Raw genomic sequence first — 24,397 nt, forward strand, 5'->3', positions numbered from 1 at the left:
TGACTATCATCTAGATATGGGCAGTGGCCTCCTGTGATGGTGGAGGGGTGCCCATGTGACCCCACTGTGTGGCCATATGCAGGGCATGGGGGTGATGAGGCTTCTCTTAACAGAGAAGGGATAGCAAGGTGATGGGGACAGAGGCAGGAGGCTGGCAGTTACCGAAGCACAATCTTTTTCAATTCTCTTCTTGGCAGGACCGATGGGCTCTGTGTGGGACCCATGGCCACAGCAGAAAGTACAGGCAGGAAAGCAGTTAGTCTCTGGTCTTTATTTCAGGATGTGTCTGGATGGGGTTTTGGCAGCGGCCACTCCCGAGTCCTAAAGAAGTCTTTCAGATCCTCAAGGTGGAGTGGCGGGAAGTAGGGACCAATTCGCTTGCGTATCCACCACTTGCCTTGGGCAGCGTGCTGGCCACTGGGGAGGCTGAACCGGTAACGGTAATGTTCTCCTCGGATCCACCTGCGGGGAAAATGTGTCAGCCTGCTGTCTCTTTGCCGCCCCCCAGACTCCTCACGGCCCCTGAATCCCAGAAGGCAGGCCTAGAAACCTACAATCCTTGGGTGGAGCCCCATTAGCCTCACAATCAAAATGTTCCCAGGCCTGTTACAAACCTTGACTGTAAGACAGGTACATCTGAGCTCCAGTGATGGCACAGAGCCTATCCTGGGACTTGAGGGAGACCCTAGGTGATGCCCTGTCTCCATGATTCACCCTCTCCAACTCGTGCTACTAGGGTGTGCGCAGGGCACAGCAAGCCTTGTGATGGGACCAGGGTGTGGGGCTCAAGGCACCACTGGTTCTAGGCGGGACAGCCATCCTTCCTCTGGTGTGCAAACCTGGGTGGAAAAGGGTTCTTGATGATGTCAGTGTCAGCCACGCTGGACTCCACAGGTGGGCACGGAGAGGTTAAGGCTGTGTCTTGGAGATGGCCACAAAGTCCCTCTTCTCCTGAATCTGGGGTCCTGACCCCTCATTTCACAAGGTTGGGGAGACTGGGGATACACAGAGCCTCTGGGAAAGTCACTGTTGTGCGATCATGCTATCCTCTATGAATTGGCCTTCTTGCTTTCATTTTCTTCTCAAGATACAGTCGAAGGTCTAGGGTTGCAGGGCCTGGACATTAGTTACAGCCAAAGGGGGTGTGGTGTGTTGGGGGGAGTCCTGGGACAGGGCTCAGGCGCCCAGAGTTGGGCACGGGAGGCTAGGGAAGAGCCAGGGCCTTATGCTTTCCCTGACAGGTCTGTGAGGGTACGGAGGAGGTCTGATACCACCCGTGGAATGTTCTAGAACATGACTGTGCTGGTTGGTTGTTATCAGTGTGACACAAACTAGAGCCACCTGGGAAGAGGGAGCGTTAGCTTCAGAACAGCCTCTATGAGTGACCTACAGGTTGTCGGTCTGTGGTGTGGTCCTGGGTTGTGGAAGAAAGCAAACTAAGCAAGCGATGGACAGCAAGCCCCTGAGCAGCATCTCTGTGGTTTCTGCAGAAGCCGGAAGAGGGTGTTGGGTCCCCTGGAGCCTGAGTTACAGGCAGTTGTGAGTTGCTGGATGTAGGTGCTGGGAACCAAACTTGGGTCCTCTGGAGGGGCAGGCAGTGCTCTTAACTGATGAGCCATCTCTCTAGCCCCTATTTTCTCTCACTAATTTTATGAGTATAAATGTTTTGCCTGTAAGTGTATACATGCACCACATGTGTGTCTGATGCCAGTGGAGGTCAGACAAGGGTGCTGGATCCCTTGAACTGGAGTTACAGATGGTTGTGAGGCTCAAAGTTGGGTTCTCTGTAAGAGTAGCCAGTGCTCTGAATCTCTGAGCCATCTCTCCAGCCTCCTTTTTTTTTTTTTTAAAGTGATCCTTTTAGAGGGCTGGGGACATAGATCAGCAGGTATAGTGTGTGATCCCTAGAAACCACATTAGAAAAAGAAAGCCGAGCGTAGTGATGGGCATTTGTAACCTCCGCGCTGGGAGGTGGGAAAAGGACAATCTCTGAGGCTCTCTGGCTAGCCAGCCTCCTTGAGTTGGTGAGATCTGGATCGCAGTGTCCTCTGACCCTCAGTGGCAAGGTGGTTGCTCTGGTTCTGACTGCTCAGTCCCTTTGCTGTCTACAGTTTCTCCACATCTCCTGTGTCTGATCTGCATCTCTCCAAGATTTACCATCTGGGGTTCCCTTTGTTTACTGACTTCCAGGTCTGTGTCTTTTGGCAACTTTGGGAAATCTTCACTAACGCCTTCCCAGACCCAAGTGAACTCTTTCCCTGGGGGCAGCCACCCACCCTAGATCTTGTCGCGGTCTTCGGCCCACGCTCTACGCCGGCGCTCAGCTGGTTGCCTACACCGGGTCACCACCGACTCCTCCTTCATATCCCATTTCTTCCTCCCCTCTTCCGGTGCTTTACCCCAGGGACTACTTTTCCATCCTGAGTCTCCCCTGTTCTCCCTCTGTTGTGTTTCTTTGCTGACTCTTCTTTTGAGTGTTGTGTTTATAATCACCTCACGATTGCTGTGGGGAGAGTCAGCTGTTGAATCCGCTGACTGTTTATTCCTGATCGGTTCAATGTCTTCCTGGTTCTCAGTGTGCTCTTAACAGTTTGGGTGCTGGGATTCCAGATCACTTTAGACCCTTCTGTTGTTGCACTGATTCTTCTAACTCCATGCTGGAAGTCCGGATTTTTTTTTACCTTGCATCCTGGCACTGCCAGGCAAAGGTGGCAATCGAAGGCCCCCACTGATGACACGAAACCAAGCTGTCACTGCTTGCTGTGGTGAGCATCTGGGTCACCACAGGGCCATCCAGCAGCTCAGTGAGTGGCCTCTCCTGCTCTTCCTGCTAGGTGGGACCATCTGCTGGGTGGCTTTGGCTGGAGCTGAATGGTCTTGCTATAGCTTCTATCTCGCCAGCGGCTCCTTTTTGGGCATCTGCTGCTCCTGCTTCATCTCCACAGACAGGAAGCAAGACACGCTGGTGCTATCTTAAGGTTGATCCTCCCACTATGGCGACTCCAGAGTCGCCCACCAGTTCAGAACATCACAGCTGGCCGTGGGGTGAGGCTGAGGTCGCATTCAGCTCTGCCACCAAGCAGAGTGTGATGACGGCCTCTCGGCTGGGCCATGCTCTGTGGCATTTGCTGTATTTCAGCTTGCACATATATTAATAGTGACCAACAATTCACTACTGATTCACGCAAGAGGCAGCCAGGTCTGCATCTTCATATCCACAGATTGGCCTGTAGGCTTTGTCTCCACAAGGTACACCCGACCACATCCTCAGAGTCTCCCATTGGATCGGGAGACTTCATCTGAAGCCTCAGCCTTCCACCTAACCCAAGACGGTAGCCAGGAGGCTGGTCATTGAAAAAGTCTCCAGAGTCAGGAAGGACACAGCTCTGTGTCAGAGCCATTTGGCCACCAGCAAATCTGGGGATGTCTCCTGTGCATCCACTTCAGTGTGTGCCTAGTTTAGGTCTCTTGGTGGCTGCAGGGTGCTGGGTAGAGGGCAGGGAGGCAGGTGGCCCCTGGGGAGGGATGTCCCCACATCCTCAGTGCTACAGTAGGCAGTGTGGGAAGCCACTTGGCTGGCTCCCTTGCCTGGGATGCCACACTTGCAGCTGCTCACGGCCCCTCAGCACCCCTCCTGACAGCCCCGACAGCTGTGAGCAGCCCCAGGTGCAGCTGTCCTGAGACTTTTCCAGGGAGAGACAGGAACGTGTTTTCTGTCAGCATCAATGGTGGGCAGGACACAGGAGAGGGATGGGGCCAGGGCTGCTCAGTCCCCTAGTCTCTGGCTGTGACTGAATTCCACATCATGTATCAGGGTGTCCAACTCAGGCACTAGTGAACACTACTCATTGACCACAGGCTGAAGTGAATAAGGAGACTCTTACCTGGGGGGAGCCTTGCCCTCGAACGGGTTGAGGGCGAGCAGGGACAGGGCCTCGGCGTCACCAGCTAGGAGCTTCCCCGCCAGGTGGATGATCCACTCGTTCTGCTCATAGGTCTGAAAGGACAGTGTTCATGAGGTCGGAGTAGGGGCTCAGCCACCCCTCAGCAACCTGCACCTGCCCCAGTGTAGTCGCTACCTGGACACTCTGAACATCACCCACTTCCCTGAGCTCCACAGTCTGGCGTGGTCAGGTGGGCCAGGGTTGGGTTTCCTCTGAGGGCCCACACGCCAATCTTCCAGAACTGTCTGCTTCATGTTCTTCCTGGGGTCTCACCTGAGGATCACTCATTCACAAACCAGCCCTCAGCTGTGTTTTCCACCTGGCTACTTGTCCTGGCCTTAGGTGTGAATGGCCTGGGCCTTGCGGGGAGAGGAGCTATCTGCAGGAACTTTCACCACGCAGGTCTAGGTCAAAGCAAGGCCTGCTCAGTGCCTTGGGTGGGATGCACCTCTAAGGAGAGGTCCCCTTCTCTGTGAACCTTTTGGTAGGAGTCTGAGCACGCATGCAGGGCTTGTCCGTGGACAAAGGGAGTTTGTGCCGGGTCAGAGCATCATGGTGGGACATTATTACCTGGAAAGCTGCAAACCACATCAGCCAGTCCAGGCGGTAGTGGTATGGAGAGATAAGGCATGGCCGCCTCCAGAGGTCTCCTGGCTTACACTTGAACTCATAGTCCTCCCACACTGCGTCGGGCGCACTGGCATTAGGGCTGGCTGTGCCCTGCAGGATCACCTCAGTCCGTTCCTTGGTGATACTGGGGGAGATGAAGAAGGTCCGCGAGACCACAGTATCTACCTTCCCCCAGCAGGAGAGGGGGATGCCATGAGCCCATGCCTCCCAAAAGTGAGCCAGGATGGACAGGAGGGCAGAGCCCAGTGCCCCAGCCAGGATGCTGGCCCATACCTTCCAAAGGCCCCGTAGGTGTTGACAATCCTGAGTGGGTTGAAGGAGGTGTTCATGACCTGCCTGGAGCTTAGCAGGTTGATAACCACAGGCACGCTGAGCCAGGCCACCAGGATGCCCAGGGAGAAGTTGACCACTTGCCGTACCATGCAGCCTAGTCCAAAGGTGGGGGTGGGGGGCAGGGTGGTCCTCATCAGCCAGGCTCCCAACCTCATGGCAAAGCCGTGCTATCCCTTCAGGAAACCTTGGCTGCTATTCCGCCACCTCAGCTCAGGAAGGCCTAGAGACATACCCAGCTGGCCACGAAAGCCACGGGCCGGGAAAGGTGTCCTGAGCCACAGCCCCTTGTGCTTGAGCCAAGAGCACCCCCTGAAGTCAGTCAGGAGGATGAAGCGTGACTGTCCATGCAGGGGGCCCTGGAAGTGGCTAACGGGCCAACCGTCCTGGTAAAGGTAGGCAGCAGATGTTCTCCCCGGGGCCTATGGTACCCACCCTTATTTTCCTGAGTGCTGTTGAGCTGGAGGGTACCCAACCTGCCTACATATTCATGAGACACTAGGCATGAGGGTCATGGGGCCAGCTGGTCCTGGTCCTCCTACCGTATCTTGGCTTGGACTGGACCCCTTGTGTTTCTTCCTTTTGCATCTTTAGGACTTGGTTCTTTAAGCCTCGAGGTCCTGAGGGAAACAGGAATCCCAGAGCTGCATCGTCAAAACAGGCAAGGCTGGGCACGATGGTGAGCCAATTCAGGAAGCTCAGGTTCCCACTGATGATGAGAATCACCTGTGGGCGGAGACTGCACTGTAGTATGCCTGGGAGCCGGGCCTGCCGTCCTCCATGTGTCTGTGCTGGGTGCCCGCATTTCAGTAGCCCGGCACAGGCTCCAGTGGGGCTTCTGAGCCCCTCTTGCTGTTCTCTTGGCTAGGGGGTGGGATCCTAGGTCCTCTCTAAATTTGCAGGTGCCGCTGAGGCCCCAGGTACAGAAACCCACACAGGAATTGGCAAGCCCAGGAAAGGCTAGGGTTGGGGGATGGATTGACCTATTTCTGTGGTGGCCTGAGAACCCTGGGCTTCCCAGGATATACCACGGTGGCAGCTCTGGCTAAGGTACAGCTAATGGTAGGCACTGAGGTACAGACTTTGCCTGGAGGTGATGAGAACCCAGGGGGAACTGGAGTTCATAGGAGACACCAGAGCGACCTATGACCTAGGGCTGAAGATAGTGACCACCATGGATGCCCTTGAGACCTGGAGGACAGTGGCAGCTGGCCAGGAGTCATGGCTGAGAGAAAGGTGTACACCTGGGTAGGTACTTTAGTCAGACACCCCTACCCCGAAGGCCAGCACCCCTCACACTGATGATCCTGGGCTCTTCCAAGTTCACAGAAAGAGAGCTACAGGGTGGCTTCTAGGATGCTGTGGAGGGTCACCTGATAGGGACAACATCTATCTCAGAGTCCTTGCTTGTGCTCCTGCAGTGGACATGACCTGTGCCGGGTCCTGAGGCAGGCCTGTGGTGACTCTCCGACTACTCTGCAGGATGGCCGCAGGGTTTCACACTCTCACAAGTGGGGCCCAAGGCTGCCGCTCAGGGTTAATATATGATGCTGCTTCCTGGCTGGGAGTCTCAGGTGAGGGCCTGCATTGATCAAGTGCTGCTTGGCATTTCACCCGCCTCTCTCCCTGAACCCTGGGTGCCTCCTACTGAGCATGAGTGCTTTCCTAGCATCTCCTGCTGGCTACACCCCAACTCATGCCCTGCCCCCTCTTTGGATGGTTGGAGGGTTTACATTTTCACAGGTCACAGCCGGTGCCTCCTGTCCCACCTGAGAAGTCCCTGCCCGCGCCACAGTGAGACGTCTATGAGCACAGGGCCAGTTGCTTCTTCCCTCCCTTTTAGATATCCACTGTGGATGGACGTGACCTAGCAGCTGGACGGGCAGGTTCTTTTTAGGTCTAGTATGACCCGGGGGCAAAGAGATGAGGGGGGTGAGGGGTTCCCAGATAGGAAGGTGGCAGAGAAGGCAGCTCTGACTCCCCAGCGCTGGAGGGGATGTGAGAGGCTGGTTGAACCAAGCTTGGGGAGCCCAGGGGCGAGAGAAAGACTTGGGAGAGCTCCTGACCCCCACCCCAGTAGGATCAGGAGCGGTCCCCGGGCTGTAGATTGTTATCGGATGATGGCACAATAAAGTGGAACAGCCCGGAGTCCAAGCTCCCTTGTACCAAGGGATGCAGGTGTGGGTTCCCTAGGGTGCTGGAAGGCCATTTAGGTGCTGTGCAAGACCTCTCAGCATCCCTGTCTGTTCCTAGATGCTGTACCAGCCCTTCCGGTTGCCCTCTGTGGCTGGCCTGGTGTGCAGAATAATACCTCACTGGATAGCTGGACATTACTTCCATATAGGTCTGTCCCTTCTTGAGGGCCTACAAAAGAACCCAAGTGGTTCCAACTCCATCCCCTCAGTCTCTATGTGGTCTGCTCCATCTGGGAATCTGCACAATCTAGCACCCAGATGTGTGCTGTTCCTTCCCCTCAGCAGAAGTCTGAGAAATGCATTGTTTCCAAACACCTCACACACAGAAGGGCCATCACAGGCAATCGTCCCACCCTGCCAGAGCTGCAGCACCCCAGGAGTCCAGCCCATGATTTCCCAGGTTAGCCTCCATGGTCTAACCTGCACCTGTGCCTTTCTGTGCTTCTGTGATCTGTGCATGTATTGTTCCCAACAAGGGGAATTTGAGGGGCTTACTCTGCTTTATGTGGTCAGGGTTGCCAATGTAGCTGCATCCCACAGCTCTGCCCTCTCCCGTTCAGCATCTGCTCTGTTCCTGAGCTGGGGAGTCTGCCTGCCCCCCTCTCACATGTTCAAGGTATTCCACTTAAAATGTCATCCTGTCCACTCGAAACTGAGTCCTAGAGTAGGGACCATGACCAAATCAGTCTCTCAAGTCCTCCTAGCTGGTGACAACAATGAATGCAGATAAAGAAGCTCAGGAAATCACGACCAGAACAGACTTGAAGAAACACACAGGTCCTGCCCAGTTTCCAAAAGCAGGACAAGAGTGACCGTCAACTGCACATCATATACAGGAGCAGGGACAGAGGTGATGGCCATCTGGAGTGACGTGTGATAGAGAGCAGGGGAAGGACACCTTTCTGAGGTGATAGGGAAGCTGTCAAACAGCTAGGTGTGGTGGTGCATGTCCCAGAACTCGGAAGTAGAGGCAGGAGGGCTGCAAGTTCGAGCCTAGCCTCAGCTACATCACGAAGCCTATCTTGGGGATGGTGGGCAACCTCTGGGAAGAACCAGAAACCTAGTGCAATGGAAACTCACAGGAATCGATGAGGGTGACCTAGCTAATAACCCTAGTCACGGGGGACATGGAGCCTGAATTGGCCATCACCTGGAAGTCCAGGCAAGATTTCCAGTGGAGGGATTGGGACACCAACCCAGCCACAAAACCTTGGTCCGACAATTTATCCTGCCTTCAAGATGTGCCCGTAAAGGTGGCACACAGCCTGTGGGAATGGCCAACAAAGGACTGGACCAGCTTGAGAGGGAGCTCACTCCTGAGGGCCAGGAAACAGGCAGGGCAGGCCAGAGACCTAGGACAGAACCAAATGTGACTGCAAAAAATAAAAAAGTCAACGAAAGGATCCTGATGATATTCTGCTATACTCAGACTAGTGTCTGGCCCAGCTGTCATCAGAGAGACCTCACCAGCAACTGACAGGAACAGATGCAAAGACCCACAGCCAAACACTAGGCAGGGCTTGGGGAATCCTGTAGAAGACAGGGAGGGAGGATTGGAGGAGCCCAAGGGGTCAAGGACACCATGAGAAAACCCACAGAATCAACTAAGCTCCTAGGGGCTCACAGAGACTGAACCCACAACTAGGGAGCCTGCATGGTACTGACCTAGGCTCTCTGCATATATGTTACTGTTGTGCAACTTGGTCTTCTTGTGGGACTCCTAACAGTGGGAGCAGGGGCTGTCTCTGACTCTGTGGCAGGTTTTTGGGACCCTTTCCACCTAGCAGATTACCTTGTCCAGACTTCATCAGTGCCTAATCTCACTGTAACTTGATATACTATGGCTGGTTGATATCCATGGGAGGCCCACTCTTTTCTGAGGAGAAATGGAGGAGAAGGAAAGGATTTGGGGGTAGGGCTGATGGGAGAAGGGGGGGGGAACCTGTAGTTGGGATTTAAAAATAAATAAATAGATACAAAAAGCGAGAGCTGGGTGTGGTGTGGGGTATGGAGAGGCAGAGGCAGGCGGAGCTCTGAGTTTGAGGTCAACCTGCTCTCCGAAGTGACAGAAGCCCATCAAGAGAACTCCAGCAAATCTAAAAAACAAAACAAAACGCTCTCCAGATAAACCTGATTCCTGTGTAAGCTTGGAGCTACCCAGTGCAGAGCGCTAAAAAGGTGAAATGCGCATTAATATTCAGGTCTTTGGGGTTTGGAGGACCAGCTCAGTGGTAAAGAATACTTGCTGGCCTTGTAAAGGATCCAACTTCTTTCCAGCAGCCACATTATGCGGCTTAAAATCCCTCGTGACTCCTGTTCCAGGGACCCGACGCCCTGCACTGGCCTGTGCAGCCCTTTCACGCACACATGCACACCCTCACATACGTGTTAAAAAGTCTTTAAGAATTTAAGTCATTAAAATTCCTTATAATACTAAAAAATGAATATAAAAATTAGCCAGCAACACAGAACTTTTTAGCTTTGAGACAGGGTCTCTGGGCCCAGGTTGTCCTCAAACTCCCAACCCTCCTGTGCCAGCTCCAGAGTGCCAGGGTTACAGCTGTGTGCTGCATGCCTGCCTTAGAACTGACTTTTGATATAACAGAACAATCATCCCATGTGGGAGCCCAACTGCGCTGAAACACATCTAACGATGAAGCATTGTTTCTGGGGTGTCTGTGCAGGTCCAGAAGGAAGACTGGAAAACCTTAGAAATGCCAGCCATAGTTATGACTACCCTGCCCAGTGTACCGTCTATCAATCCCCCCCCCCCCCCAACACACACCAAGGTCTGGAAAGAGCAAAAGTGTCCAGGAAGCATCACTCCTCTCTCTGAGCTGGACGTCCACCTCCTCCTGTTCTGGCCTGCGGCGGTTCTTGGTCCATGGATGAAGCCAGGGTGAAGACTACTGGCTTCCATCCATAGCTCTTGGTCCTTGAGTTTGGGCTGGGACCAACGAGCTTTCTTGGGTTCCCAAACTTGCAGGTGGCAGATCCTAAGACTTCCCACGGTGCACAGGCTGAGTAGCCACTCCTCTCTAATCTGTGTGCTCTGTAGGCTTCTCCTCCAGGGACCAAATCCGTGGAGGAAATGTGTAAACTGCCCTGACTCCTGTGCCCAGCACGTACACGGCCCTTACATCCGTGTCCTTCCGTCCCTGCACCCGGAACCTCCTCCTGAGCTTTCAGGGGCAGGCGGCAGCCTCATTCCTTCTTTTCCCAATCATGGTTATGTTTATGGAAAGCAAGGCATGGAGAAGTGCTGTTGGGGTTCTCGGTGTGTCCCAAGACACTGCTCAGTGCTGCTTGGGAAGGGCCTCAGGAGGAACCCAGCTACTGCAGAGGGCTCAGGGCATCCCTTTGGGCTGTAGTTTTGGAACCTGTAGTCTTGAAGGCTCTAGTCAGCACCTTCCTGGAGAGACACTGGATCACATGACAGATGGTGACTTTGGATCCTTACCAGTCACTGCTCTCCTTCTGCCTACAGACACCTTCTCAGCCAATTCAAAGTGTCTCTAGCTCCCAAGCAGAGAGGCTGCAACTCAACACCTCGCGGTGGTGAGGCTATGGCTGACCACTCTGCTGAGATGATATGCCCGCCTGTTGCAGACACTTGTCTGGTGAGGCTGGGGTGATGTCCTGTGGTCATGAGCCAGGGGTCAGTCCCCATGGGCAGACTCAGTTGTACTGCTGATGACCTAGAACCCTGCATGGCATGAGGCCTCCTCAGCTGTCTGGCAGCTGTGCTAATACATCCGGGGAAGTCTGAATGACACAGACCCACCCTAGAACTCATGGCCTTGGGGTGGAGGGCAGCAACTTAAGGAAGGAAGGGTTTGTCTCACAGTTTAAGGGCACACAGTCCATCATGGAGGTAAAGCACGGTAGTGGGAACTTGAGGTGGCTGGGCACATTAGACCTGCAGTCAGGAAGCCGAGAGAGATTGAATGCGGGTGCTCACTCTTTTCTCCCTCTTCCTAATTCATTCAGTCTGGGGATGGTATGACCCACGTTCAGAGTGGTGGTTTTCCCTTCTCAGTAACCCTCTCTGAAACACCCTCACAGACACGCCAAGGTGCTGACACAGGTGAACCGTCACCAGGTGACATCCTGTTTCTAACAAAGCACTGTGGAGAGCCTGTGACACTTTGCCCAGGTGGACAGAAGGGGGCTGTGCTCGGGGGGGGGGTCAGGCCCACGCGGCCCCCGCAGCTCAGGATCCCCTCCCCGCACAGCCTGTTTGTTGGGTAAGACTGGGATTCATCACGCAGCACATGGTCTGAGTGCTTCAAAGGGATCTTATCTCTCTTGTTTTCCTTCTAGCATCACCGCAGCCAGCCCCTCCGAGGGAAATGAATCTCGTCACAGCCCATCTGTGTTTACCCCTGGCTGGTAGGGTCCTCAAGGAACTCTCAGTGTGCTCTGCAGATGACCAGCTTGGAGCACGGCCGGGCGAGGCTCGGGACGGCAGAGGAAGATGAACGTGTGTTGGTGGAATTCGGCCCCAGAGAGGCTCTAGCAGATGTTCCAGGCAGATGCAACATGACCCCAAAAGGAAGAGGGGGGATTTCTGGATGTCCCTGCTGGGCTTGCAGTTACCACAGAGGACACAGGCCTGCAGGCAGGCTTCCTACAGGGAAGACAGGAGCTTGAGAGGACATTCCAGAGGACATGTATGTGGTCACAGGGAACTTCCACAGAAGACATGCATGTGGTTACAGGGACCTTCACTGAGGGCAGGTATGTGCTCCCAAGGCATCTGGGTAACCCCAAGTGACCTTAGCAGAGGAATCAACCTCAAAGCTGCCTCCCAAGACCCTCTCTTGCCTTCTCTCCACAGAGTCTCAGGTCCAACCCCACCTCCTTCTTGTTCCTTGGTGGGGACTGATACCATGGTGGGCCTCGGAGATGTCCTGACCTAGCTCAGCAGCGGAGGCTGACCATACCGCCCCTTCCGGGGTCATCCCCTCAGAGCTCTTCAGCTCTTCCCACGTGGACCCTGCGGCCTTGCAGGGATCCTAGGAGCAGCTGTGTAAACCGAGTGTGGGAGGAAGTGAGTGAACTCAGACTCTGCCTGGCCCACAGGAAGGAACACAGGAACCAATGGGTCAGGACACAGTGCAGCTCCACACCAGGCTCTTCTCAGACGCCCCAGAATGGCGGGTGCTGGGGGCTGGCCCTGCACTCTCGACACCTTCCACGGGGGCTCTTGGGATGGTAAAGGCCACACCTGCTGACCCTGATCCTAGACTCAACTCTGCCTGGGAGATGTCAGACCAGTCCTGGGGAAAAGCCCTATCCCTGGATAGCTGCATTTCTTCTGGACGTGGTGTGACCAGTTCATGTTCTCCACTGTGGGAGTCAGGTGGGAGCTGCTGGCCAGGGATCCCCTCACGACAGAGCAAATGCTGGGAATTCACGGCTGCCTCTGCAAGGACTACAAGGAGTTAACAGAGGCTCAAGGCTGCTGGCAGCTCTTGGAGGGTGTGGTGTAGGCTTCTTCATTTTCTAGGGTGTCCCACGTGGGGGTTGCTGGGAGAAGCTTGCTGTACAGCTCCTTGTACACAGGAAGAGGAGACTCCTGAACCCCAGGAGACCCCAGAACCCAAGGTGTCTGCTTTGTCCAGATGAGGACTCTTGCTACGTGTCTCTGGTACCTGTGTAGCTGAGGCACTGCAGGCAGCCATTCCCAACATCATGGCAGCCCTGGTCTCTGCAAAACTCCCCCGTGTTTAGTGTGGAATGCATGTGCCTGCCCTGACCCTTATTCTCCCTGAGGCTCTGGGTATTATTGTGGAAGGCTCAGTCTAGGCACCAACTTCCTCACTAGGCCATGCTGGCCCAGGAGCATCCTCATTACCCTCTCCAACCTTACACATGGGCCAGGACAAGAGGGCAGAGACACTCCCAAGGCTACGGCTCTTCCTCAATGTCTGGTCCATCCAGCTGGATGGTCTTGCTCCTCAGGCAAGGTGGGGTCTGGGAGCCAGTAGTCATCTCAAGACTGGAACTGCCTGTGGCCTCCAGAAGATGTGTGGGAAATAGGCACTCCAGGCAAATCTAAGCTCTGAAGAGATATGAGGAGTTACACCGTAGGGAGGAGCCTGGGACACATGACTGAGAGGAGCTCGGGAAACCTGAAGACCAGGGGTCAGGGGAGAGGAGGATGAAGCAGTGCTCCCATGAAAGCTCTCAGGGTGGGAAGAGGTCTGCACGACAATGACATTCTCCATTGTCCAAACCCAAAGAACACTCTGTGGCCTTTGGTGAGTCATGCGTCATGACAGCACCTCCACCTTGTACCCAACAGTGGGGATGTGGGGTACAAAGGAATTTTCTAGAGCATACTGATTAAAAGACAAAACAAAAAGGAGCCAGTATGTTAGAGCACTAGAGCTCGTAAACAGGTAGTGGCGAGAGATGATGGAGCAGCCAAAGGTCACTGCGGCAGAGGTGCCAGTGAGACTCGAACACCTGCTCCCCGTCAGTCCTGATTTAAACAGAGCTCTGCACGGAGAGAAGGGACACGAGAGAGACAGGCTCAGGGACCCAAACTTTGCACCGAGGAGAACATGACGTTCTCTCTCCCCTCTGCACTAATAAATCTGAAAACAGCTGAAGCTGACATATTTATTCCCAGGAAGATGCTGACTGTCAAAGCTGCTTCAAAAAGGGTGTCCCACAACCACAGTCCACACCATGGCAAAGCTCTCAAAGCTCTACACAGAAGAACACCCAGCATTGCCCAGGCTCCTGAGTACAGGCTGCCTGGGTCTCCGTGGACCCTTCAGAGAGAGAGGACAGTCTTCCGAGCCCAGACAGGGAATCCACACTAGGCCCACATTACGCTGGAAAACTACAGACAGGTCTCTCTCACTGACAACCATGCAAAATCTAAAACAAAACATTGGCAAATTAGCCCCAGCAATATATTAAAATATCTACAGCATGACCAAACTCAGTTTATTCTAGAATATGAAACTAGCTCAACCGGAGCAGCGGTAATGTAATTCACCTCATTAACATATTGAAGGGGAAAACCCTGCGACCCTCTCCTGACTGATGGTCAACATTCATTCATGACTGAAAACAGAAAACCAAAACCACAAGATGAGCCTGGCCTGGTGGTGCAGGACTATCATCCCAGCTGCCGGGAGGGCTGAGGAAGGAGCACAAGCTCAAGGGCAGCACAGACAACTTCCTGAGACCCTGACTCCAAAAGCAAATGGAGGGGAAGGCACAGAGGCACATGCCTGTGACATCAGCCCTCAGGAAGTAGAGGCTGAGGGACCACAAGTTCCAGGACAGTCAGGGCCACATGGCAACTTACTCAATTCCTAGTAGACTGATGTCTATGTAGAGCAAGACACCTAATATTCTAGGGTTGGATCCAAGAACACAGGGCGTGTCTGTGTGGAGCAGAGGGGTGCCTGAGCAAGGTTTGTGTCGCTCCCTGCAGGCAGCTCCCTAAGGGCAACCAGACATCACCGTGGGCTCATGGAAGCTGGGAAGGGGACCCTGGAATCCAGCCTGGATCAGATGCAGTGGGGCTCCTGCAGGGGGTGAGATGGAGCTGATGAAGCCGCTCCCCTGGGTGCCAACTCAGAAATGACGAGACAGGCTCTTGTCTTCTGTAGACACACGGGGACCCCAAGTGGTGGCACCCTGGCACAGCCTACCTGGAAAAGGATCTGCAGCACCCCGTGAAGAATGCACATCCGGCGCCCGAGGAACAGGAAGAAAGGCACGACAAGTTCCAGGAAGTGGTTGCTGAGTGTCTCAAAGTGATGGAACCACCAGGGGGACCTGTGCAGGTAGTAGGCCATCGGGTTGGGCACTGGCTGGGTCTGTGGGGACAAAAAGAGGCTTCTGAGTTACCACCTTGGCTGACGAGGGTGGTACTGCCCTGGCTATGAAGAAGCCATCTGTTCTCTAGCCCTGTGCATTTGCAACTGGCCTAGCCCATCGGGGCTGGAGGACTTCTGTGGGCAGGCTATTTTTGAAGCAAAAGCGAAGTTGTTTTTTTTTTGTTCTGTTTTAAACCCTCATTATCTATAGGCAAAAGCGTACAGTATCCCTGAAGGAAAAATCTTTAAAGACTTGTGAACAGATGAAGAATCTAAAGATGTAAGAACCAGCCTGCTGCCCCTAAGCACCAGTGGAATTGTGGGTGGCGGCTGCCTGGGTCTCATGGCTCACTGAGTTGCCAGTGGCCTGCCACCCAGTACTCACAGCCCACTGCCAGGCTCTATGGCCCCTAAGATCCCTTTTACCCCTCAGGGGATCCCGCAGACCTATGCGGGCCTATTCCACAGGAAATGGGTTTGAGCATAGGGAACTGGAGTCGGGGATAAGGGTCACAGGAGCAGTGGCCCTGGAAACAGGAGCAGGAGGTACAGGGAGGCAGAGAAGGGGCTGCCATGGTATCAGAGGACAGAGCTTGGTACCCTGCTGCTTCTTAGGCACGGTCCCTTCAGGATTTCACCTGGGCCATGGAGCACTTAAGGAGCCCACTTGTCAGCTCACCCCATCTTCATAGGTGTGGAGCCCCTCCCAGAAGGACACCTCCCCTGAAGCCCCGGGCCCCTACAAGTGCCCTGCTCCACCCCACGCGGGGCCCCTGCTACTTGAACCACCCATGTGATCACAAGAAAAATAAACAGCCTAGTAGGACAGAACAGAAACCAAGCTTTTCATTTAACAATGCTTCAGGCCACCCTCAGCCTAGCTCTGTGGGGCATCACCGCCCCTCTTCTAACTGGTCCAAGCAAAGTGACCCCACAGCCCTGTGCCAGGAGACAGAGGCCACTGTGAGATCTTTGTCCGCCAGATCCACCTTCTCTTCAGCTGTGGACCCTTTACTTTCTCCCAGATCCTTCACTCCAACAGGACCAGAAACCAGAGCACTCTTGGCTTGCTGCCCCTCCCCTTCCGTTCTCCTGGGCTGCTGCGGCCCTTGTCACCGTTCCCTGTTGGGCAGATTCTGGGAATCAGTGTTGACCTCCACATCCCTTGTACTTGGAGACTCTGTGTCCCGACTGGAGACACCATTTGCAGAGGAACAGTCTAAGGATGAGAGTAATGGACCGTCACAGCCTCGGACCCTCAAAACTTCCAGAGGTTCCAGCAAGGGTAGGAAAGCAGACGACTAGGGAGGGTGACCATGGCCACATGCATACTGGCAAGCGAGTACAGGGCTGGCGAAGACATCACCTCAGGTCGGTAGGAAACAGTGCCTGCAAAGTCACTGTGCTTCAGAGCTGCACAGTGTCTGTCAGCTTGCAGGACAGTGTACCACAAAGAATGAGACACTGAGACGCAGGCATTGATCCCAGCTCAACCAGGGGTCTACGCAAACTCAGCAAGGCAGATGCTGGGAACTAGAAACTCGGTTCTACCCCAGTCCTCATGGGCTTTCCTAGACCAGCTGAAAACGAGAGTAGTGATCAGAAGGTAGTGTTAGTGAGAGGTGCTGCCGGCCTTCCTGACAAGGGGGGTCCCTCCGAATGCTGCACCTCTGCCAAAGGCATCCCGGGAAGCACAGCCAGGGCCTGACTGTCCAGCAGGGTCTGTTCTGAGACCTGAGGCCTCAAGGCACACCATAGGGTCACAAGGGAGGGATGCAGCCTGTCTGCATATCATGCCAGGTACAAGGCTCATTTCTGTTTGCATAAAAGCTGGGGAGTGGGTAAGTGTGATTGTGGTGGGGGTGGCAACGTTGCACCCCGTAAAGCACAAGAGAGCACGGAGAGCCGCTGACACTGCAGCCCTGCTGGGGGCCCAGCTTGACGACTCATCAGACAGCAGTGACCAAGAGTCTCCATGGGCACAGTGCATCCAGACCTTGGGCTATGGTTTACAAACATGCTCTACAAAGAGACTATCTTAAGTAAGAAAAACACAAGGAAACACAGGGGGTGAAGATGCTTAGCTGGGGATCCCGAGGGCGGCACATCTTGGGGAGACACAGGTCTGTGCTGTTGTCGCACTGGTCCCTGCTGAAAGAAAAGTCTGCCTCCTCCCTCCAGAGACAGAAGATCCCATGCTTGGGGCTGGCATAAAGGGAACACCTTATTGCCACCTGGAGGACAAATTTCTTACAACTCTCAAGTGCCAGCCACATGCTGAGCTGCTCACCGAAGACGCTGCCCTCACCACTGGCCAGTCCCTGACTGTCTGTGTTCTGCCCCCCCTGGAGCTCACTGGAAGGCAGAGCAGGTGCTGCGGCAGGCCCAAAGCTCAGATTGTTGTGGGGTAAAGTAGCCTTTCTGTACCTGAATACTGCTCGTCACTGGGGACTGTGGAGGTGACAGTGCCAAGCTCCTCCCTGGAATGACTCACGCTCATGGTGTGGCCTCAGCAGGGTTACCATGTTCCAGGAGCAGAGCAGACCAGTGGCCTATGGATCACGGTGACTGGCTCTTGGAGGTGAAGACCCAACATGGCAGGCACCTCTGGGCAGCAGTGGAAGGTCTGGGGTGGGGGCCCTTACGGTGCTGAGCACTGGCTGCTGGCTATTTCCCACATCCCAGGGTGACTGGGGGTGAAGAGAAGGGAACGCTAGCCATAAAGGTGCTTATGTAAAGATGACCACAGCACTGAGAACCGGACGAGGTCACGTGGGTTCCTCTGGGGTACAGATGGCCACAGATGGTATCTACCAGCAGCTCCCCATGTGCATCCAATGGATCAACTGAGAAGAGAGTCCGTGTCCTCTCTTCTCAAGCCCCAGCTGGACACCAAAAGATACAGGCAAGAGATGTCTAATGGCCTTATGCAGCTAGGTTAGCAGTGACACCCCACTGTGAGACAAGCTCCCTCCGTGTGAGGAAGACCAGACATTGTGAAGGCCACCCTGCTGTGGGGACGGTTACCCTACTCTCAGGAACGTCATTTCCATGTGACAAGGGTCTCCCTGCTGATAGGAAGGCCACCTCCACATGAGAAAGTCCACTCTGCTGTGTATCTATCGGTCATACTGCTGGATGTGCAGCCACAAGGGGCCACACTGATGTTCTGAGGGTACTGGGGACCCTGGCACACTGTACTGGCCTTCACCTGAAGTGAAGTAAGGCAGAACCTCCAAGAACCTGGAACATCCCATCACAGGACCCGTGAAGGGAAAAAGATCCCTTTCAGTTCAAAAGCTGCAGCAGGTTTGTGATTCCACTCTTTGCTTTTTCCACGCAACAATCAGACATGCATTTTACAGCCATTGTAGGTCTAAGAGCAGCATTATTGGAACTTTGGCTTATGATCCCATGCTCTGTTTTCACATAACTCGAGAGATAAACACATTTAAAGTATTGTTAGCTCGAGCTTTGGATTCAAACGTACAAAGACATAATTCCGAGGCGTCAACAAGTGAGGGGAGCGGGACCTGGCACATGGGAGCAGGATGTTCACTTGTACGCTAATGCGTGAGGCGAAACTGGTATAAACCAGTTCAGGATGTTCTGTGTAACTCCCATGGAAACTGCAGAGCGGAAGAGAAATCACACAAAAGGTAACAGGGAAAGAATCTACGTCTGTACCATTCAAGAGGCACGTGACAGGTTTACCAGCAGGAGTCTGGAGAGGAGAAGGGCGTGTACGTGAAGACTGCGTGGAAGCTGAGATGAAACCGCACAGAGAAGATTAAAGAGACAACAAGCACCAGTGGCCTGGGGACACTCTAGGCAGGACAGCACACAGGTAATCCGATCCCCAGAGGAGGAAGTGTGAAACAGTCTTCAAATGTGATGGAGCCCAAAACCCCCCAAATACGAAAACCTCAGCAGACTGCAAGCGAAAGCAACAGGAAGAAAATGACACCACCCTAATCAAACTGTTCAAGATTCGTGATAAAGAGAAGAATCTTGAAGCAAACAGAATGAAGTTGTTACAGAGACACAGACGCGGATTCCTCCTGGGGAATGACGCAAGTGAGGAGACACAGACACCCTTAGGGCACTAGCCTGTCAGCCTAGAGATTCCATCTCCTATGAGTCACACTATGAGAGGGTGAAGGAAATTGGAGAAAGAGAAGTCGAGCATGGGAGTCTGCAAGACTACGAATAAGCTCAGGGGCTACTTTCTACTTTAATTATCTTTTAAAACTATTTTATTGGGGCTGGAGAGATGGCTCAGCGGTTAAGAGTATTGCCTGCTCTTCCAAAGGTCCTGAGTTCAATTCCCAGAAACTGCATGGTGGCTCACAACCATCTGTAATAAGGTCTGGTGCCCTCTTCAGGCCTGCAGGCATACACACAGATAGACTATTGTATACATAACGAATAAATAAATATTTAAAAAAAAACTATTTTATTAAGCCGGGTGGTGGTGGTGTACAACTTTAATCCTAGCACTTGAGAGGTAGAGGCAGGCAGATCTCAGTGAGTTCGAGGCCAGCCTGGCCAACAGAGTGAGTTCCTGGATAGCCAAAGCTACACAGAGAAACCCCTGTCTTGAACCCCCCCCCAAAAAAAATCAAAAACAAAAAACAAACAAAACCATAACTATTTTACTATTATTATTGTGTGTGTGTGTGTGTGTGTGTGTGTGTGTGTGTGTGTGTGTGTGCGCGCGCGCGCGCATACATGCACACGCACATGCACCACAGTACACATATGGAGGTTCATCAGGCTTGCTGGGCAAGGGTTTTTACCTGCTGAGCCGTCTCACTGGCTCTTAATTAAATATCTTGATGTGAACATCAAACACAGTTACAATGTATAAAAGCCAAGAGAATGACAACAGGAGCAGGCACTGGGGTGCTGGTGTCAGAATACTGTAAAGTTCCTTCAGATTCAAATTAATTTCACTTGAATGTGAACTGAGGTGGTCACTCATCCATTATGTCTCTTACATGCATGCATGTGAGTGTGTGTGTGTATACATATGCCTGTGTGCAGAGCATATGTGTGTAAGGGTGTGTGTACACATGCCTGCACACACACACAGTATAAATCCTGAAATGACCACAGAAATAAAATAACAAATATTGACACAAAGTTAGAGCTAGCAAGCCAAACAATGACTAAGTAACCAAATGAACAAAGAGTTACACAGAGTTATAGCTAGTAAAAAAGGAATGAAATAAGAGCTACAAAAATATTCAATGAATTCACAGAAAAGTCAGAAAAATATTAAAAAAGGGGATAAATAATAGATGATAGGAAGAGAAAAACTGTGTTTGTTTCAGGTTGGGGGGTAGTGGTGCACGCGTTTAATCCCAGCACTCGGGAGGCAGAGGCAGGTGGATCTTCATGAGTTTGAGGTCAGCTTGGTCTACAGAGTGAGCTCCAGGACAGCCAAAGCCACAGAGAAACCCTGTCTCAAAAAACAAAACAACAACAACAACAAAAAAAAAACAGGCAAAAAGAAATGTGTCCGTCCCAAAGAGTTCAGCTCAAACAAGAGGCCTAAATACTTGGTTCAAAGACAGAATCCATTAGACTGAGTAAATAATGAGACCTGGCTACAAGCTGCCCGTGAGAAGTGACTCCAAACGTGAGGGCATATGCAGGCTCAGAGTGACCACAGAGGCACCTGTCACAAGCAAGCTGGAGCATGGTGTGGGACAAAGCAGAGAAAGCAAGGGAAAGATCAGGTCAGAGGAGACTGTTTGCAGCCCGAGTATGCCAGCACAAACATGTATGCATCCAACATCACAGCTCCAAACACACAAAGCAAAGGGGAGAGAGATCTACACATGCTGGCAGATGTCCAGCTGTAACTGGAGCCTGCCCCCCCCTCTCTGTGTGTGTGTGTGTGTGTGTGTGTGTGCGTGCGTGTGCATGCACACATATTTGACACTAGCAGACAGAGAACTAGGAAAGTGTGTAGAGAGTTGGGAAACACTGCCAACCAATGTCACCTTGACGACCACTGTCCCACACACAGCAGACTCTAATGCTCAAGTGAAATGCCCAGAAAGACGAACCAAGTACTGGGTCACAAAAAGGATTTTTTTCAAAAACAAGTTTTAAAAGACTCAAGACATGTAAAGTGTTTTCTCTGACAGTAAAGGAATTAAATGAGAAACCATTAAGAGAAAGCTATCTGGAAAATTCTCCCATGTTTTGAAGTGCAATTACACACTTCTAGCTTGGCTTTGCATTCCAGTGAGCACTGTGTCACGTAATTCTCCTAGCCACCTGGGATGGTGTGCCACCAAACCAAGTGCAGGATCAGAGACAGAGGGGCAGTCTGGGTGTTTCTGTCCTCACCTCAGCCATGAGACCTTATATCTGTTTGTTTTTGGTGGCTTGTCTCTTTTTAAAAGGGAGGAAATCACCATAGAGGGTGACCTGGAGATGAAAGGCTACCACTCTGGGAACTTGGTCTCAGGTGGTTTGCTTTTCCTAGTGACACGGGGCCCAGGCCTGACTCTGTAGTCTGAAGAAACTACTCTGAGGTTGGAACCCAGTAAGGCTGTGCGTGGGGCCCTGACACATACAGGCCCAGAACACAGAGAAAACAATTTCTTCCTACAGGTCAAGGAAATGGCCAGTGGATAAACACATAAGCCATAGCAACCAGGCCACTGGATGCAACAGCCACAGCTTCGGTAAAGGTAGCATCGACAGCTTCCACAGGAATGTTCAAGCTTGGCACAAACGATTCTCAGGCGTCCAGTGACCCTCATCCAATTACAGCCCGAAAGAGCTGGTAGTGTGTCTCCCAGCTGTAACCAGAAGCAGGATCTGTTGGCTGGAGCCCCACACTTGGTATCCTGGATGCAGGAGGAGGAGAGGTTGTGCTGGACTCTGGTGTTGAGTTAGTGGGAGCAACTCCAGCCATAGGCCCCACACATGCGTGTCTGTATGAGTGCTGACGGATGGATGAGGGATATGGTCTGTACTGGATCATGAGACCTTGCTTGTCTAGGTCAGCCATGTATTTAAGAACTAATGAGTTCTTGCCAGGCATGGTGGTGTACACCTTTAATCTTACTTAGCACATGGGAGGTAGAGGCAGGCAGATCTGAATTCGAGGCCAGCATCGTCTACATAGGGACAGCCAGTCCTACACAGACCCCGTCTCAAAGCAAGAACAACTTCTTGCAGTACTGGGACACAAACAACCTCAGTACTCAGGAAGGAGCCTGGCACATGACCCGGGAGGTACAGGAGCCAGAAGCTTGGCCTATAGGACTATCCCTGGGGGACAATAAGCAGCCTGGAGCCCTGCGGCTACTCACAGAAGCCTGGGAGGCAGCCAGGCCAGTGGGTGCTGGCTTGCAATCACAAGCCCCAGTACAGGGCCTTCCTGAGCCTTGGGTGAGGATGGAGAGAAACGGGAGTAGCAGCTGGCAAAGCTGAGTGGCAGATGTCTCTGCCATGCTCAGTGTCCGAGGCTATGCCAAGATGGTCTGACAGGGACTGATGCCATTCATCCTCTGTTCCCCTCACATATGATAGCTCCAGGAACAAACCCCAGGGGCTTGCTCCTGCAAGAGCTGCAGACATGGGCTCTTGGACCAAGGATGCACCAAGGTAGCATGGATCAAGTGCAAAGGGATGTTCCATATTACAGTGGATGGCTCTCTATGTGTTTGCGGCACGTAGCCCAGCCTATGAGGTAAGTGGTTTCCCTCGCTCAGGTGCCCATCCAGTCAGGGACGCTACCACTTGCACTTGGGGAAGGGAAAGTGTCTAGTGCTGACCAGCAAGAGAAAACAGACACTGAATTGGTACCAAGAAGGTGTGTAAAGTAGAAAAACTGAGAGTCCGGAGTCCTGACCCCTCTCCAGCGGACACACTCTACAGACAGCCACAATCCATAAGCTCATGGGGGCCTAGGCCTGAGGCCAGGAAGCTGAGCTTTTTGGATGGGAACCCAGTGGATGTTCCTGGGGGTCTTGGGACTGCGGCATACAGTGTCACCAAGCCTGAACTCGTGGAGGGCTGCTATTCGTGTCTTGGGGTGAGAGGATGAGATGGAGAGATGGCATGAAATCCCCCCAAATCTCCAGCGAAAGAATTAAACTTATCCCTTAAACAAGTGTGTGACCTATCTTCAGATGACAGCCCCACCCCGACGCTTGTTCATGGCTGAGGCAGTGGTTCTTAAGGGCTGATGCCACCATTCAGAATGCTTCCTATTTAGATTTACTTATTTATTTATTTGTTTGTTTATTTATTTATTTATTGTATGTGCAAACACAACAGTGCACATGGAGTTCCAAGGACAAGCTGAGGGATTTTGGGTTCTGGGAACTGAACTCAAGTTGTCAGACTTACTTGCAAGCACCTTTATCCACTGGGCCAGAACTTCTATAACTCAGGCTTTGGAAATGCTCTGTGGTGTAAGCACCCCATGCTGTTGTTTCCTGAGCTCTTGGAAGCAGCAGTCTGCTTAAAAGAATCAAAGATACGACTTGGGCCTTCATGTGCCCCAGGGCTTTGCCAGTCACAGGCCATTCTATGGGGCCAGGGTCCCGAGAATCATATTGGCAGCTGACTTCCCAAAGTCCTTGTGAGCATCAATCTTGCACTGAATGACCGAGAGATGATAAGAAGACAGTGGGCCCTGCAGGGAGGTAGTGGCGAGTGTGGAGACACACACAGCCCTCCAACCACTGCTCAGGTTAAGAGGAAACAGATCACACCACAGGGGAAGAAACAGCCTCAGCCCAGCCATGTGTTCCTTGATCACACGGGCCAGCTTTATCTGACAGGAGCCCTCCCGTTCCTCAGTTACAACTGCCCAGTAAGCTTCCTGGGCTGTGGGGGCAGGTATAAAAACAGCAAAAGTGTTCTGTGTGAGAGCTTTCTCCTTTCCATGATGCATCCCTCTCAACTCTGCTGAGGGACTGGCAGATGGCATCTTCAGGCTGGGATGCCCCAGCTCTCAATACAGGGAAGCATCTGAGACACATGCCTACACCTAAGTACTTGGCACCCGAAGGATTAGTGCCATCCTCGCTGCAACCTGGGGCCATCGTTCCCATATTTAGAGATAGGAAACCTACACAGGAAATGAAGCCTCCTACTCTCAAGAGAGAAAGGAGGAACTATAGCAATGCTAAACAAAGCTGCCTGTGGGCACAGACTCCATCCCTAGTTAGAGAAATGGAGGAGCAGGGAGAAAGCTGCAGGGCCAGGTCATCACTTGCATCAGGTACATGCATGTTACAGAACACAGAAGTAGACATGCAGGGATGTGCACTGACACCCCATGGACTTTGCCCAGCCTGCCAGTTCCCAGGCATAATCATGGCACCCATGTTGTGCAGATCATGGTGGAGGTGACATCAGCTTCTCCTACCATGGGCTCGACACTCTAACTTAAAACCAAGTAACACGGCACAAA

At 52.8% G+C, this 24,397-nt stretch overlaps 1 protein-coding gene across 1 annotated transcript in view; it reads right to left on the minus strand.

Moving 5' to 3' along the window:
- Nucleotides 1–257: 257 nt before the first annotated feature.
- Lmf1 (lipase maturation factor 1) overlaps nt 258–24,397 on the minus strand; it is a 90,553-nt gene continuing 66,413 nt past the window's right edge. The window contains exons 6-11 of the mRNA XM_005349094.2: nt 14,779–14,946; nt 5,447–5,630; nt 4,848–5,001; nt 4,515–4,698; nt 3,885–3,997; nt 258–462 (exon numbers count right to left, since the gene is read on the minus strand). Coding sequence (XP_005349151.1) covers nt 276–462; nt 3,885–3,997; nt 4,515–4,698; nt 4,848–5,001; nt 5,447–5,630; nt 14,779–14,946 — 990 coding nt within the window. The 3' untranslated portion in view covers nt 258–275. The remainder of the gene's footprint in view (nt 463–3,884; nt 3,998–4,514; nt 4,699–4,847; nt 5,002–5,446; nt 5,631–14,778; nt 14,947–24,397) is intronic.

Source organism: Microtus ochrogaster, chromosome 7, assembly GCF_000317375.1.
Source record: "Microtus ochrogaster isolate Prairie Vole_2 chromosome 7, MicOch1.0, whole genome shotgun sequence".
Lineage (NCBI taxonomy): Eukaryota > Metazoa > Chordata > Mammalia > Rodentia > Cricetidae > Microtus > Microtus ochrogaster.